The 16,347-nt window shown below is 40.6% G+C and overlaps 1 protein-coding gene across 1 annotated transcript in view; it reads left to right on the top strand.

Moving 5' to 3' along the window:
* Nucleotides 1–14,937, top strand: part of DSG2 (desmoglein 2) — a 47,428-nt gene extending 32,491 nt beyond the window's left edge. Inside the window, exons 9-15 of the mRNA XM_026496147.4 lie at nt 1,139–1,404; nt 2,147–2,289; nt 2,586–2,813; nt 6,722–6,949; nt 9,070–9,191; nt 10,283–10,612; nt 12,169–14,937. Of these exons, the coding sequence (XP_026351932.2) occupies nt 1,139–1,404; nt 2,147–2,289; nt 2,586–2,813; nt 6,722–6,949; nt 9,070–9,191; nt 10,283–10,612; nt 12,169–13,179 (2,328 nt within the window). The 3' untranslated portion in view covers nt 13,180–14,937. The remainder of the gene's footprint in view (nt 1–1,138; nt 1,405–2,146; nt 2,290–2,585; nt 2,814–6,721; nt 6,950–9,069; nt 9,192–10,282; nt 10,613–12,168) is intronic.
* The last annotated feature ends 1,410 nt before the right edge of the window (nt 14,938–16,347 follow it).

Here is a 16,347-nt window from a genome sequence, read left to right as displayed (position 1 = left end):
ATGCATCTAAATGGTCAGGACCCCTAGAAATAAAAATCAACAGGATCTAAATAAAATTTGACTCGGTATTTCTTTTCATAGTGGGATATAGCTCAACAGAGGAAAAATAAATTTGTGTAAACATGTTCACAGCAGTATTAATTATATTTAAAAATTGCATAATGGTCCAAATGCATAATAGTCAAATGGCTAAGTAAATTAAATATATCTAAATAGTAGAATACTGTAAAAATGTTTATAAAAAGAAAATGGACAAATTGGAACATAAAATATGTATTCAGTGATACACTAAGTATATCAAATGTACTTTATAAATTTCATGAAGGGGGCGCCTGGGTGGCTCAGTCGTTGGGCATCTGCCTTCGGCTCAGGGCCTGATCCCAGCGTTCTGGGATCGAGCCCCGCATCAGGCTCCTCTGCTGGGAGCCTGCTTCTTCCTCTCCCGCTCCCCCTGCTTGTGTTCCCTCTCTCGCTGGCTGTCTCTGTGTCAAATAAATAAATAAAATCTTTAAGTAAATAAATAAATTTCACAAAGAACACTATTTGGAGGAAGGTTAATCTTTTATGGCATTAATAGCAAACCAGATATTAATAGACATTATGCTAAAAAGGGGGGGATAGGTTCTTTGTTTAAAGAAATTTGAAAACCCTTGAGTTTAGGCAAGTTATACCAGGAGGTCTCAGCTTTTTCGTATGCTCGTGTGCAGTGAAAGTCTATACTAGGGGGACAGCCGTCTGCTACCACTAGGCGTTACATGCCTTGTTCACCAGAACAAACCCATAGAACACATTTTAAGGAATATTATATTGCATGTCCATTAACTTTTTTCAATAAAGAATCACTTCAGATGGTTAAATATATGTGTGTATCTATATAATATCTTTTAAATAATTTGGACGTTAAAAAGATAAATTGGGGCTGCACCCTAAATCATCCTTAACATTGATGAATCTCCAAATTGACGGACTTTTTAATTGCTTGGTATCAGTATGAGTTAGAATGCTGAGGGCTGATGTATTCCCCATATGTTAAATTGTAATATCTAACAGTGAAACTGTATGTGTATGTATGCTCTGTGTGTGTTCTCGTTGTTTTCTCTTTTGAAAGAATGAATTCCCTTTGATTTTGTCTTCCTAGGAGGTAGATTATGAAGAAATAAAGAATCTTGATTTCAGCATTACTGTCACCAACAAAGCAGCTTTTCACAAATCAGTTAAGAATAAATATAAGGCTACATCCATTCCCTTCAAAGTAAAGGTGAAAAATGTGAAAGAAGGCATTCATTTTAAAAGTAACACAATCTCAGTTCATGTTAGCGAGAGCATGGATAAATCAAGCCAAAGCCAAATAATTGGAAAATTTCAAGCTTTTGATGAAGACACTGGACAACTAGCCCATGTGAAGTAAGAGATAGTTATGAATATATTTCCTTATTTTAAATTACTTTAAATGCCTGTCTTCAAAAAATCATAATGAAATTTGAACACTTTATTCCTTCCTCCTAGCCGTACAATCCCCCAAAAGTCTGGAGATTAAATTATCCAGAGTTATACGTGCAACTGAGAGTCAGGGAGAAATTTCTCCCCAGACCACCTTGCCTCCACCAGTTGAGTGTGAGGCAGAGACTAGGTGCTTCACCTCAAAGTAATTCTGGCTAAAGAAAGCTGAAAAGCAACAAAGAGAAAGTTCAGAAAGAAGTTTACTGTCTTATTCTGTCTAAACCTGTCTTATTTCCTGAGAGAAAGTATTAGAGGCAAGAAAGTAGCAAATACATTGTCTCCACCAGTTGTTGGGTTACTAAGTTACCCTCCAAAGGTTTACCCTAAATTTAAGCGAGACTTGACCAAAAGCTGTAGGACAGATTACAAAACAACTTGCAACTGGGTTTGTAGGCGAGAAATGATCGCCCTTGCATATGTCTTGGGTATATTACAGAAATACAAAAGCTTGCAAATAAGTATGATGTGCAGTAAAGAGAGGGGGCTTTTAGTACAGTTTCAAGAAAGTAAAAATATTTCAAACTAATGCCTATAACAAGAACATAGATAATGAACCAAAAATTAAGCTTGAAAGAGTTGTAGATTACTAGAGATCATCAATTTATCCAGAAGTGAAAATTATTTTTATGTTTTTTTTTAATAACAGATATGCCAAGTTGGAAGATATAGACAACTGGATCTCTGTGGATTCTGTTACATCTGAAATTAAACTTGTAAAAATTCCTGATTTTGAATCCAGATATGTCCGAAATGGTACATACACTGCAAAGATTTTGGCAATATCCGAAAGTAAGTTACTACATATATATTTTTCTTGGTTATGTGTATCTAAATATTACTTTGGAACATCCAAGACCTTCATTTTGTTCTTGTAGGAAAACCAAATCTTTCCAATGCACAAACCTTCACATTTCTATTCATTTAGTGGATTAAAAAACATTACTTGATCTGAATATTAAAACACATCTAGGATAGAAAGGGCCATAATTTGTTAGTACCTTCTCAAATCGGAAAGAGAATTCAAACTGTGTCTGTTGTCAGCAATATGGGCAGCATATACATATTTCTTCTTTCTCGTTTTTAAGGTTATCCAAGAAAAACCATCACCGGCACCATTGTTATCACAGTGGGAGACATCAATGACAACTGTCCCACGCTGATCGACCCAGTGCAGACTCTCTGTGATGACGTGCCGTATGTAAATGTGACCGCAGAGGACCTGGATGGGTCCCCAAACAGTGGGCCTTTCAGTTTCTCCATCATTGACAAACCAGCTGGAACGGCAGAAAGATGGCAAATAGTACACCAAGAAAGTAAGCAAAATCATTGGACTACATTTTTAAATATTAAACCTGAGAGAAATCTAAAATCGTTATAATACAGGCTGTGCTTTTTTTCCCCATAAATTATATTTCTGATACGATTTTGTAGAGAAGTTTCATCAAATGATGTTCTGGACTCAGGTAGAGTGTCTTTCACCGGCCTACAGTAAATGCCCCATTTGCAGTCACAGAAGAGGGAGAGAAGAAAAATAACCTGATGTCTTAAAGAGAGCTGGGTATTCCCTAAGTCACTCCTGAAGTTGTTGTTTTGTCTTATGAGGAGTACCTTGCCTGTCTAAGCACAGCATCAGAGTAGATGCCTTCTAAAGTCTTAAGCTATAATAACAATTCCATTAAAATAATATTTATGAATGACTCACTGTGTATGAGGCACTCTGCTGGCCCTTCATAGGCATTATCTCATTTAATCCTTTAATCTATAACATGATCCCCTGATTACAGCTGAGAAATCTTGGCTTACTTAGAATTAAATAGCTGTTCAAGTCACAAAGCTGGTCAGTGATGGACACAGTATGAAGAAGGGTCTACCTGACCCCTCCCCCATTCCAGGTGACCCTGGATGTATATCCATGTCTTAGACATATCCCCCTTGTTGATATGAGCTTCTGGGTGTTCTCCAGGGTGGTTTTGAATGCCACAGACTATCCAGGAGACTATTTTGTTTTAAACAATTAGTGTTTATTTTAGAAAAGTTTCAAATATAATATCCAAGTTTTTCTTAACTAACAAATTCATTGTTAAGTCTAACAGATTTTTATAGCCATTTTAAGAAGCTTTGAATAGCATTTGGCCCAATTTACAGAGTAAACAAACACCTTCAACATCTCAAACTACATTTATAAATTTAGCATATTTCAGTTTTTGCCCATGAATTTCAATGATCTGAATTAACAAATCAAATGCATTGTCTCACTTCTTGAGATCCCTGTACTCTTAAAATTCCAATAAATGTGACTTGTAAATACACTGAACCTGAAATCCTCTTCAGGGGTCCAATACTGAACAAACCAGTGATATTTCGACCTACAGCTACAAGGCCAAATCAGTAACATAATCACACATTTTAAATTGGAGTTACAAAGCTGTCACGTGAAGATGGCTAATTTTCCTAAAAATGATGCAAGTATAAAAACACAGTATAATTCCCTTATGATACAAAAATATTAAAACTATGTCTTTAATTTGCTTAAATATTCTGTAACTAATTTTAAATCTTCTTGGGTTTATGTGCTCACTGACAGAAGATAGTTATGGGCTCAGTTAACTGAAGTTGCCTCCCCTCTGAGGATGACAGTCACCTTCGTGACTAACGGAGACTACTTAAGATCAAGTTTTCAGCTAGCATGAGCCCTGGGTGGCAGACAGGTGGTTCCTCTTAGGGTGATTAAGTCACAGGCCTCAAAACTTGAAAAGTGGTTGGTCTTCTTGTTCGGCGTCTAATTCTGTACTCACAGAAGTCTGGGACTCCAACCCAGGCTGAATGCTTGATAGGAGCTGGCCTTTCTTTGACTAAGATGTCTAAGCATGTTTTGCATTGAATTTACTGGGTTTCCAACTCTTACTTATTTTATCTAAGAAACATATGATGTCTGGGAGATGCCAGGCACTGTCCCAAGCATTCTACTAATGTTAACCACCTTACAAGTTTGGCGCTACTGTCGTCAACATTTTACAGATGAAGAAACGAGGGCACAGAGAGTTTTCTTAACATTCTCAAGGTCAGGGGCGCCTGGCTGGTGCAGTTGGTTAAGCGTCTACCTTCGGTTCAGGTCATGATCGCAGGGTCCTGGGATCAAGCCCCATGTTGGGCTCCCTGCTCAGCAGGGGAGTCTGCTTCTCCCTCTCCCTCTCCCTCTGCCACTGCTCCTGTTCTCTCTCACTCTCTCAAATAAATAAATAAAATCTTTAAAAAACAAACAAACAAACAAACAAACAAACCATTCTTAAGGTCACAGCTAGTTAAAAGCTGGAACTAGGATTTGAACCTAAGCAGTCTGGCTCTGGAGTCTTTCTGGATACATAAATACATTTTCTATCTAAAGATAAAGATGTTTGAATTTGATGGGTCCTTGAATTTTTTGTAGTCTTAGGAACATGAAACTCTTAAGGATATGCATGTGGAGTGTTATAAGAGGAAGTGACTGAGATTTATACTTTATATACCTAGACAATTTAGAGAGAGAGGATTCTGTAAACCAAGCTTTCTTCTTCTTGGTTACATAATAAGGTGATCGGCCACCTGTCATGATAATAAATAGCTCCTGTCTATTTTTATGTATTTGGGAAAAATTTAAAGCACAGAAAATTTCAGCGACTAATATGGCAGACATCTTTGTACCTACAACCTAGAATTAAAGGAATATTAACAATTTTTCATTTTTGAATGAGACCTCTTTTTTTATGATAATGGATAAGATAGAAGTCCTCTTTTTGCCTTTTCTTCTCTCTCGACTTGCCCCCTCAGAGCCAATCACAAATTTAATTATGTTCTTCTTCCAGGCCATGTTTTCATGGTTTTTTTTTCATGAGTTCTTACTCCTTTAAATAACTAGGTGCTTTTCTCCCTTCTCCAAAGCTTTGAGGATATCTTAATAAGTATATTCTAGCTATGCAGATCAAATTCCATAAAATTTGGACCTTAAAATGAAAAGAAAATTAACAAAAATAAACAAACAAAAAAAAAACCAAATACTTCATTTTTATCTTTGTGTTCATCTGGGTTTATGTGTCTTGCAAGTTTATTATTTTTAAATATATGGTATGAATATGTTGGGATAATTTTTACTAATTTTTACTCATGTGAAAACTGGTCATTATTTTTATTCATGTGAGAGAAAAAATTGAAAAGAAGCATCAGTCACATTTTTAAAAAAATAGAAGTTCATTCGGACAACACTTTGTGTCATGTTCTTGCCAAAAATGTATAACCTGAATCCAATCTTGAGGAAATAATCAGACAAATTCAAACTGCAGATCATCCTTTGAAACAAGTGACCTTCAAAAATACAAGGTCTTAAAGGCCAAAAAGAAGGGTGGGACTGACCTGGATCATTCATAGAGGTTAGGGTGACAACTAAAGGCAATGCACAATTCTTGATTGAATCCAGGATCAAGGGGGAAAAAAAAAACAGAAAGAAAGAGAACCATAAAGGGCATTATTGCAACAATTGAAAAGTTTGACTATGGGTTATATCAATACTAAATTTTTTGAGAGGGCTAATGTCCCTTGGTCTTAGAAGGTATATGCTGTGTATGCACCATAATATCTGCAACCTACTTTCAAATAGTTCACAAAGAAGTGAGTGCGTAGAAAGTATTGTTATAAAATGTGAACAAGTCATGAAGGGTATATTGATATTCATTGTAATATTCTTACAATTTTTCTGTAGATTTGAAATGTTTCCAACTTTTGAGTATATAGTGATACAGTGTCGAGAACAAAAAGGAGGGGACTAGATGAATGAGATTGGCCCATTGCTGAAAGTTATTAAAGCTTGGGATGGGTACCATGAGAGTCAACTACATTCTTCTATTATTGTCTGTTTGAAAATTGCCTTCACAAAGTTTTTTTAAGATAGTAAAATAAAGGCCATTTAATGAAAATGTCATTTAACTCGCCACCTGTTTGTTACTGTATTCCCAATACATAGAACAGTTTCTAGCATTTGGTAGACATCACACGTATTTGTTAAAATTAATCATCATAAAAGGAAGATGCGTCCACATCTGACCCTTTGCTGTCAGCCTGCCTGTTGGGGGTCTGGACTAATTTTAACAAGCACGCGGTGTGAGTTCACTCAGCAATTAAAGGATGCTCCTGCTCACCCCTTCCTTGGTAATCACGCATTTTTATTTCCTTTTGCCCCCGACCCTTGTAGGTACCAGTGTGCTGCTGCAACAAAAGGAGCAAAAGCTTGGGAGAAGTGAAATTCAGTTTCTGATTTCGGATAATCAGGGCTTCAGTTGCCCCGAAAAGCAGGTGCTTAAACTCACGGTCTGTAAGTGTCTGAACGGCGGTGGTTGTGTGGAAGCTCTGCATGACTCCTACGTTGGCCTGGGACCCGCAGCCATTGCGCTAATAATTTTTGCCCTTCTGCTCTTGCTACGTAAGTATTTTAAAAGCCACTCTTCAGCTCCTCGAGTCATTTCAGTGCCCTACCCGTGTTTTGTCATGGCAGTAGTCATTGATTTCTTCACAGTGATTCCTTGACCACTCAGAACACTTCCGAGGGGGATTCGGGAAACAATAAGTGACCATGAATAAATTCACCAAAGATTATTCTAGCCCTCTTCAGAATTTTGTTTTATGAGAATGAACTTTTGTTTTATAAAAACATCTCATTTCCCGATTTAAATGACCAAGGTTACTAGACAGCCTTGTTGGTGATAAGCTCTGCGATGAGGGACGTAGTCTGTTCTCCCACACCTGGTGCTTAGAACACTGCCTTGCGCATAGTAGGCTCTCCGAAAAGATTTGTTGGGTGAATCTGGGTGATGGATACAAAGTTATTTTACAGACTCATTCTGTTCCCATCAGTTCTTGCTTTGCACCTTCAACTTGTCAGGGCTCAGCCTCCTCAGACCCTCTGCTTTGCTTGCCCCTTCCCCTGCGCCAGCAGTAGCCCGACCTCCGAGCACTTCCGTGCTTCTTGACAATGTCAGCCAGTCCTGCCTTCCCTGCATGGCCTCCAAAGACCTCCGGTTCCCTTTCATGAAAGAGCAAAGTACTGCAGCTTGGGGTTGTGTGGAATACCACTCCACTTGGCCACTGAACGAGGGCAGAGGACCACCTCTGAGGCACCCCCAGTGATTTCAGTGATGAAAGAGGAGCTTGTCAAAGCCAGTAGTAGATGGGCAATCGAATGCACAGCACTCAACAGTTTACAGTGTACATTTATACCATCGTCTCTGTTTTATGCATAAAAATACAGACATGTATGGAGGAATGACTTGTCTCAGCTCCCCAGCTCTGTAGGGAGGTACTGGAGCTGGGTCTGTATCTTGTCCCGAGACCCCTTGCATTGCCTTCTCATCTCAGACTTCCCGGGGCCCAGTGTGGTGCTTCGTGCACGGCAGACACTTGATAAGCATTTGTTAAATCTGTTGAAATTGTTGAGTTGCCACTGGCTAATTTCAGCTTTTTACTCACAGTGTAGCTACTCACAGTGGCTGCATTTACTGAGCTGTCAACTATTTCACACAAAAGGGAATCTAGGAAGGAGTCAGTTCATCATTGGAAGCTGCCAAATGGAAGCGGCGGTAAAAACTCATTTGAGAAGGACTGCCTGCAGAGGTATCATTAATTCTTTACTGCATTGATCGAGAAGACAACCTTGGCTTTCACTTCCTCCCAGGGGTAGAATAAAATTTAAGGAGGGAGCTCTGAAATGTTATTGAATTCGTGATGAAATGTTACATATATTCTAAGGGCTTTTAATGTAGAGTCATTTTTGAAAATAATACTCAGGTAATTCAAATGTTAATTAGAACCTCAGTTTGCCATGCCTTCTGCTAAATTCTACTCCAGGATGAAGTGGTGAAGGGTTTTAGAAGTTCCAATGTTCTAGAATATTTGAACATACTAAAATTTTCCTACCCCTAGGAGCTTTTGATCTTTTTAACATATATATATTTTTTGGATCGTGAATTTTCTCACATTAAAAAACTGATTTAAAAGAACAACAAAAGGGACACCTGGGTGGCTCAGTCGTTAAGCGTCTGCCTTCGGCTCAGGGCATGATCCCAGAGTCCTGGGATCAAGCCTCACATCGGGCTCCCTGCTCCGCTGGGAGCCTGCTTCTTCCTCTCCCACTCCCCCTGCCTGTGTTCCCTTTCTCACTGGCTGTCTCTCTCTCTCTGTCAAATAAATAAATAAAATCTTTAAAAAAAAAAAAAAAGAACAACAAAAGATTTAAGTCTTTAAATTGGTTTTGATGATTTGTATGCTATCGAATCCAGGCGTGGTGCTCCATCCAGCAACGATACACACAGTCTTTTTGTGATGAATGAGGAGGACTCCCTCGTGCTGCCTTGAGGCATTGATATAATTCACCAAAAGACGCTTGGTGAGGTTGGATCAGAGTGAAGAAAAGAAAAATGCAAAAATAGGGCTGTAAAGTGAAGACTGAACTCTAAGAAGCAAAATGCAAATTCCAAAACTATGCAATCTAAATTTAGAAACATGTTGGGACTAACCTTCTCTGGACTCAATTTTGTTTCTGTCCAGTCGTGCCACTTCTGCTGCTGATGTGCCACTGTGGAGAAGGCGCCAAGGGCTTCACCCCCATTCCTGGCACTATCGAGATGCTGCATCCTTGGAATAATGAAGGGGCGCCGCCTGAAGACAAGGTCAGATCATCAGATGTCAGCGGGACTTGTCTTCTTTCCTGATTTGAAAGGGTCTTTGGGAACTGTTTCTAACATTTTAAGTCATGAGAGAGTAAAGTAGTCATTATAGATTTCATTCACACGTCTTTGTTAGACAGAGGGTTCAAATGACAACATATTTTGTGTTTGTTGCCAGGGCAGAGTTGAAGTGGTCTTGTTCTACTGTGATAGGTCCTGTGTTACAGAGAATCTTTAAAAAGGGTCAGGGAATGAAGGATGTGCTTCTCCATTTCCATTCGTCTCAATACATAGGGTTGGGAGAGGTAAACCCACCACCCCCATGACGGTTAGAAAATGTTGCAAAATCTCCTCTCCTCCCTACGTCATAGATAGGAGGCGATCCCATTGTCTGTCTACTGCATTTTCACCCCGGGTCTGTCATCACCATCTGCATCGTGTTCAGTAGGACATGATTTAGTACCAAGTGTCAGAGAACTCAGCAATATGAATGTGGGCAGTCAAGGACCAGCGTGATGGTTCCTCTCCAACATGGTCACAGCTCCTCCTTCCTTGTTGTTCCTCCATGGTTGAGTTCCCTTCCCGTGCTGTCTTCACGCTCCAGACACTAGCTGCTGTCCCCACATTCCAAAAAAGCAGATTGCGAGAAATGTTCTTAAAGAACACTTCCCAAAAAGTTGCCTACCCCATTTCTGCTTGAGATCACATTAACCAGAGCTTAGTCAGGTAGCTATTCTGAGTAGCAGTGGAGGCCTAGAAAGATGGTCTTTATTTGGAGCAGCCATGTGTCTAGCTGGGGTGGGGGGGTGGAATTATATATATATATTTAATAACTATAGAAGGAGGCATTAAACCCTAGAGGAAAGTTGAAATGCCAGTGGTGCCAATAGAGTAATAATCCACTAACAAAACAAGAAGGTGGAATGGAGATCTTCAGAAGACTCAGATACAAGTTATTCAACCCAAAATATTTTTCCTAACTTGACTCTGTGGAAATAGCTTCTTCCCTGCACCTGCCCGCTTAGCTTAGATCCTTGAACCACCTGTACTGACCCTCCATCCTTCTCACTTCCCAACTGTATCTGCTCTCACAGGTGGTGCCTTTGCCTGTGACAGCAGATCATGGAGAGTGTGTGGCGGTAGACACCAGAGTGGGCGGTGTAACGACCAAGGAAACCACGAAAGAAAGTAGGTCTGCCCTCATCAGAGGCCAGCATGAGATGGCTGCGGTGGATGGCAGATGGGAAGAACACAGAAGCCTGATTTCTGGTGGAGTCACCGAAGTGACAGGGACAACAGGAGCCAACATAGGCGCTGGAATGACAAAGATCACAAAAGTCACAGGGTCTTCCAGAGACCTGGCCGGAGCTCGAGCAGCTGCTGTTGCAGTCAACGAAGAGTTCTTAAGAAATTATTTCACTGAGGTAAGGGTTGGTTTTTGTAGGTGCCGGGGCGGGGGCACAGTGACATGTGAAGGTGTGATTATTCGGGTAATTATTGCCTTGGCTCTAAATAGGACTTTGTCGTTTTTTAAGAGAATGCTTATAGGCTGTGAGGAAAGACAGATGTGGCCCATTAAGTCAGCTCCATTATGTAATGATAACGAATGACACACAATCTTACTTCTTGCAGAAGCTTATTTCTCACATTCTTGTTTTTGTCAGATGACACAACTCTGCTCTCCTCCATGTTGCCTTCATTCTAAGATGCACTCGGAGAGAGCAGATTGGACTGGGCAGGTGCGGTCTTCCGAGAAAGGGGAACAGAGCCAGGCAGAACCAGGCAAGGACGGACTCCTCAAACAGCTGCCTTTTTGTGCTCGCATTTCATTGGTTAGAGCGAGTCACATGACCAAGCCAGATGTCAGTGGGTCAGAAAGTACAGTTCCTCTGTCGGAGCAGACTTGATAGGGATGAGCCCACGAGGAGCAGAGAGAATACGTGATCTAAAAATCACATCTATTATGTCCATTTAAATTTTGTCTACTTGGCTTCACTATTGAGGTGGTTCAGAAAAAATCAGGAGGAGAGTTGCAGGAAAGATGATGGGATGCAGTCAGAAAGCTCGTACGTGGAATGAGGAATTAGAAGCAGGGCTGGGTGCCTTTCTTGAGAAGAAGGCCGGTGTGGCCCACACAGGGATGGGCAGGGTCAGAGTGCTGGGCGTCCGAAGGATACTTGAGACGAGTGAAGGGATGGGCTTCTAAGGAGGCCAGTTTATTTCGGTCCCCTCTCTACATGATAGCCAATTACCGGAGTGCTTTTCCCCTTCCTGTCTCCTACCCCCCTGCTTTCTTTCAGACCATCTGCCCACCTGCTAGCTTCACGGGAAGACGGTGTGCCCTTTCTGCCTCACTGCCAAGCTGCACTCTGGGGTGCCCTGTTAGTTCCATTTCAATAGTTCTCCCTCTCCACTCGAATCCTGCGCCAATCAGACTTGGTTGTGTGTGTATGTGAGCAATTTTTTTATTCAGAAACCATTTCACACTTACCAGAAACTTTCCAAGAATGATAGAAATTTTGAACTCCTGTGTATTCTTCACCCAGATTGCCCAGTTATTAACCCTTTGCCGTATTTGCTATTTGCTTTCTTAATCTCTCCCTCCCTCTGTCCCTCTCTCTCTCTCATACACACACACGTGTACATTTTCTTAACCTAAGACAGTAAACAAATTTAGAGATTTAACAGTGCCATATTCCATATTTCAGTTTTGCCAATTATCACAATAATGTCTTTTGTAGCCACTGTTTTTCCCACCCAAGACCCAACCCAGAGTCCTGCCTGTCTTATCTTTCACAATATGAATATTTTTTTTAAGAATACAGGCCAGCCGTGATGTAGGATGTCCTTGCGTTTGTGTTTCTCTGATGTTTTCTTAATAAGTAGACTCAGGTTATGCATTTGGGGCAGAAATATAGTCTTATTCTTAAGTGAAGTTGTGTCACTAATTCTATGCCTCTATGTTTTATTTCCATTTTAGAAAGCTGCCTCTTACACTGACGAAGATGACATTCACATAGGCAAAGATTGCCTTCTGGTTTATTCTCAGGAAGACACCGCATCTCTCCATGGTTCCATTGGCTGCTGCAGTTTTATTGAAGGAGAACTCGATGATCGCTTTCTAGATGATTTAGGGTTTAAATTCAGGACACTAGCTGAGATTTGCTCGGGTCAAAAAATAGATATGGATGGGGAAATTGAGCAGAGGCAAAAACCTGTGGGAGAGTCAAGTACGAAGGCAGCTTCACATTCATTCAGTGAGCAAACTAGGATTCATTCGGAGCATGCCCACTTCTCTGATAGTAGCTTTCAAGTTCCAAAGCCTTTGCATGAAGCAAATGCAGAGAAAGTAACTCAGGAAATAGTCACCGAAAGCTCTGTATCTTCTAGGCAGAGTCAGAAGGTAGCGACGCTGCTCCCTGACCCATTGGCTTCTGGTAACGTTGTAGTGACAGAAACGTCCTATGCCACAGGCCCCACGGTGCCACCAAGCACTGTGATCCTGGGTCCTGGCCAGTCACAGGCCCTCATTGTGACGGAGCGGGTGTATGCGCCCGCCCCTCCCTTGGGAGATCAGCATTATGCTAACGACAGTGGCGTCCTGGTTACCGAGAGAATCATACAGCCTAACAGGGGCCTCCCTGGTCCTCTGGAAGGCTCTCAGCATCTCCCAGATGCGCATTACGTTATGGTGAGGGAGAGAGAGCGCTTCCTGGCCCCCAGCTCGGGGCTGCAGCCCGCTCTGGCCGTTCCCGCTGCGGCAGTGGGACAGAAGGTGATAGTGACAGAAAGAGCGCGGACCCCTGCCTCCAGTTACCAATTTCCTGCCGAAACCTCTGTGATGGCCAGAAAGACGGAGGTTTCTGGAGCCGCAGTCCGTGGCCCCCTGCCAAATTTCAGTTTAGAGGAGTCTGGTCGTTCTAATTCTGCCCAGACCACCTCCTCCACCAGAATCTCCAAGCACAGCATTGTGCAGCATTCTTACTCCTAAAGCGGAACCCTCCACAGTCCGACCCGGAGTCCCATTTCATGTCTTCAACGGGCCTGTCTTTTGATGAGCCTGTAGACTGAAGAGACACACACATTGGGCTTAAAACTCTTCTCAGTCACTAGTACACAACCAGCCTCGCTGCCCCGGCCTCCTGGAGCGGACTTCAGAAATGCTCCAGGGTTTGCTGAGGGCATAAGGACGGTGCTGTGTCTTAAGTGCCTTTTAGCGAGTTACGGCCAAACGATATTCACAAAGCAAGTTAAATAGAGTCAGTCCTACTTCTAAGAGTTTACCAAATGGACACAGTAGCCAGGGCATCAGCCGTCCAGCCCAGCCACCCGTGAAGCCAACTGGGCCTCTTGGCTTCCTGCGTTCACCTTGAACGTTGCCGTCTAGACCCCATACTTGACAGCACCTAGCAGATTATCAACACCTCATTGCTCCAAAACTACGTGCGCAGTCTGGACGACTGTTTTCCTTAAGACTAGAAGCCTGGCCTTTTAATCTTTCTTAGGATGATTGAATTTTGGGGCATTGACACAGTAAAGAACACACCTTGTAGGTCTCTGTGCATGTGTGTTGTATGAACGTAAAAATAGCATTATTGCTTCCCTTTGTCTCCCCAAAATCATGAAAATAATGAACACTTCAAATTCAGTTGCATAATCCAGGGCAAAATTCATAAATATAAAATCACTTTACTTTTTAGAATAATATACTATTTTTACGAACTCAGGATACATTATCTTCTAATTTTGTACAGCTAAATTAACCACTCGCCTGGATTCTCCACTGTGATAAGAACTTGCCTGTTTCACTGCTATATACCTTCAGTACATAAGACAAGTGCCAAATATTTGTGGCATCAAACAAATTTTAGAAACAAATATACAATTGCAAAAAATAGGAAAAACCCTATACTATCAGTATTTGTGAGTTTGAAACTATGATTTTATTCTACATCTCAAAGTCACGGGCTGGCCAGTCCTAACTTACAATGTGAATATGAAATAGTAAATATTATTCAATTGAACAATTGGCCTGAAATTGTACAACATCCTTGCCTTTCATTTTGAAAAGTTATTTGGGTATTTTGGCTTCTCAGTAGATTACACTTTCATTGCTCCTTAAAAAGATGGTGCATTTAAAGTTTCGAAGCATATCAGTAAAGTTTATGTGAATATTTCCCACAACAAAAAAATTTTCATAAATTTTAAAGACTGTAATTTTTTTATTTTTCAAGGTATTTTGCTAGGGAAATGAGTCTTTAAAAATGCGTTTTTTAGACGTGTTTTTTACCTGAATTATGTTATCCAAAAGATTGATATGTTTTGCCCCTACTGACTGTATACGGGCAAAAGGCAAATATTTTTAAATATCATAAGCGTGTGATCAAGGTGAAGGTCAGTCTCATGATCCAGACTTTTTACTCTCTCCTCAGTAATATTTGTTGTTTTTTCTCCATTATATACTTAGTAGTGATATTTTGCCATGTATGCAACAGGAATTTCACTATTGTGTGAAATGTGAAGGTGACCTGCGTACTCGAAAACTCCAAACGTGGTCTTAACCGTCCTCCTTGGACAGACCCGGCAAACCTAACCTGTCTCTTTGTATGTAGCATAATCACATTTTCTAAATGGTTTTTTGTACCTGAAATGGTGATTTGTATTAGGTTTTACTTTTGTCCCTTGGGGGATTATATTTGTATGTGCATCATCATAAAATATTTAAATAAAAAGATGCCCTTTAGAGTGACCCTTTTCCATAATCTTTTTATCGCTCCGATATTTTACAAGGACTATAGTTTTGCATCAGAGCAGAGAAGCTCCCTGAAAGCAGACGTTTGTTTGACTTTGGTATTTGAATTAGAACTGCTTACATCCTTGGAAAAGCATCCTTTCCAGAAGGCCTGCTTAAATTTTAATTTCAGATGTATTTTAGTATAAATATGTCCCATAGTAAAAATTCTCTGTTGTTTATCTGAAATTCAAATTTAGCTGGGGCCTCCATATTTCTCTTTGTCAAGTCTGGCAACCTTGTTCCTAAGGGACTGGAGTTTGCTCTGTGCCCACAAAGTAGCATTGGAGGAGGCCATTGTGTTCTGCTAAAGAAAGTTTGCGCATCTGACCCAAAGTGACGAAATCATTCCATCACGGTCAAGAAGCTGCTTTAGTTGCTTGTTATAGTTTATGAGAGAAAAGATCAGAGTTTCTGCCTATACTATAATGTCACGTTAATAAACATTTCACAACACTGGCACATCAAGACATCCTCAAGCATAGAGACCGGGTGGTATTTCTGTGACCTCAGGGCTCCCACCCCAAGTGGCACATGGGAGCAATTTTTGGTTGATCTATACAGACCGTATTCCAATCACCACCACAGCCATGTCTACGGCAAGATGTTACTTAGCAAGTAACACCTAGAAATGAGGTGCTTCCAAAGACAGTGTTAAGGTAATTAAATCTTACCTCTTTAGCATACCAAAATCCCTTGGCTTCACTCTTTTAGTGGAGTTCAAGTCCTCTTCATCATCATTGATTTTTTCGGTCTACTGTTTCTATTAACTGCTGAGAGAGGGATATTAAAATCTCCAGCTGATTGTGGCCCTGCCTACTCCACGTTTAATTGTTTCTAGCTTTGCTACCTGTATCTTGAAACTTGTTAGGCCTGTCTTAATGGGTACAAATATATTTAACATTATTGTGTCAAAGAATTGACCCTTTTATCGTTCTGGAATACCTCTCTTTGTCTCTGATTATATTCTTTGCTTTGAAATCTGCTTTGCCTAACGTTAATATGGCCACATTGGCTTTATTACGCTTAGTGTTTGCATGGTTTATATCTTGGACGTTTTTACTCTCAACTTTATATTTATAGTGTATTTCTTATACCTATAGAGATGGGTCTTGCTTTCTTATCCATTGTAACACTTCCTGACTTTGAATGGGGGGGAGGAGGTTAGTCTCCTTGAAGCAGTTATTCTTTGATGAACTTAAGCCTGCCATCTTGGTGTTTGTTTTCTCTTGGTCCCGTCTGTTTGTTTTTCATTTCTCTGCTCCTTTCCTGCCTTCCTTTGTGTGTTGGGTGCTCTAGGATTCCACCGTAGTTCCTCTACTGACCTTTTTTTACTGGTGGCTCTTGAGGAAATACAATTAAAAAAAT

The sequence above is a fragment of the Ursus arctos genome, unplaced genomic scaffold (assembly GCF_023065955.2).
Source record: "Ursus arctos isolate Adak ecotype North America unplaced genomic scaffold, UrsArc2.0 scaffold_17, whole genome shotgun sequence".
In the NCBI taxonomy this organism is placed as follows: Eukaryota; Metazoa; Chordata; class Mammalia; order Carnivora; family Ursidae; genus Ursus; species Ursus arctos.
Note: the sequence above shows the minus strand (reverse complement) of the source record. Positions and strands in the feature narration are given on the sequence as shown.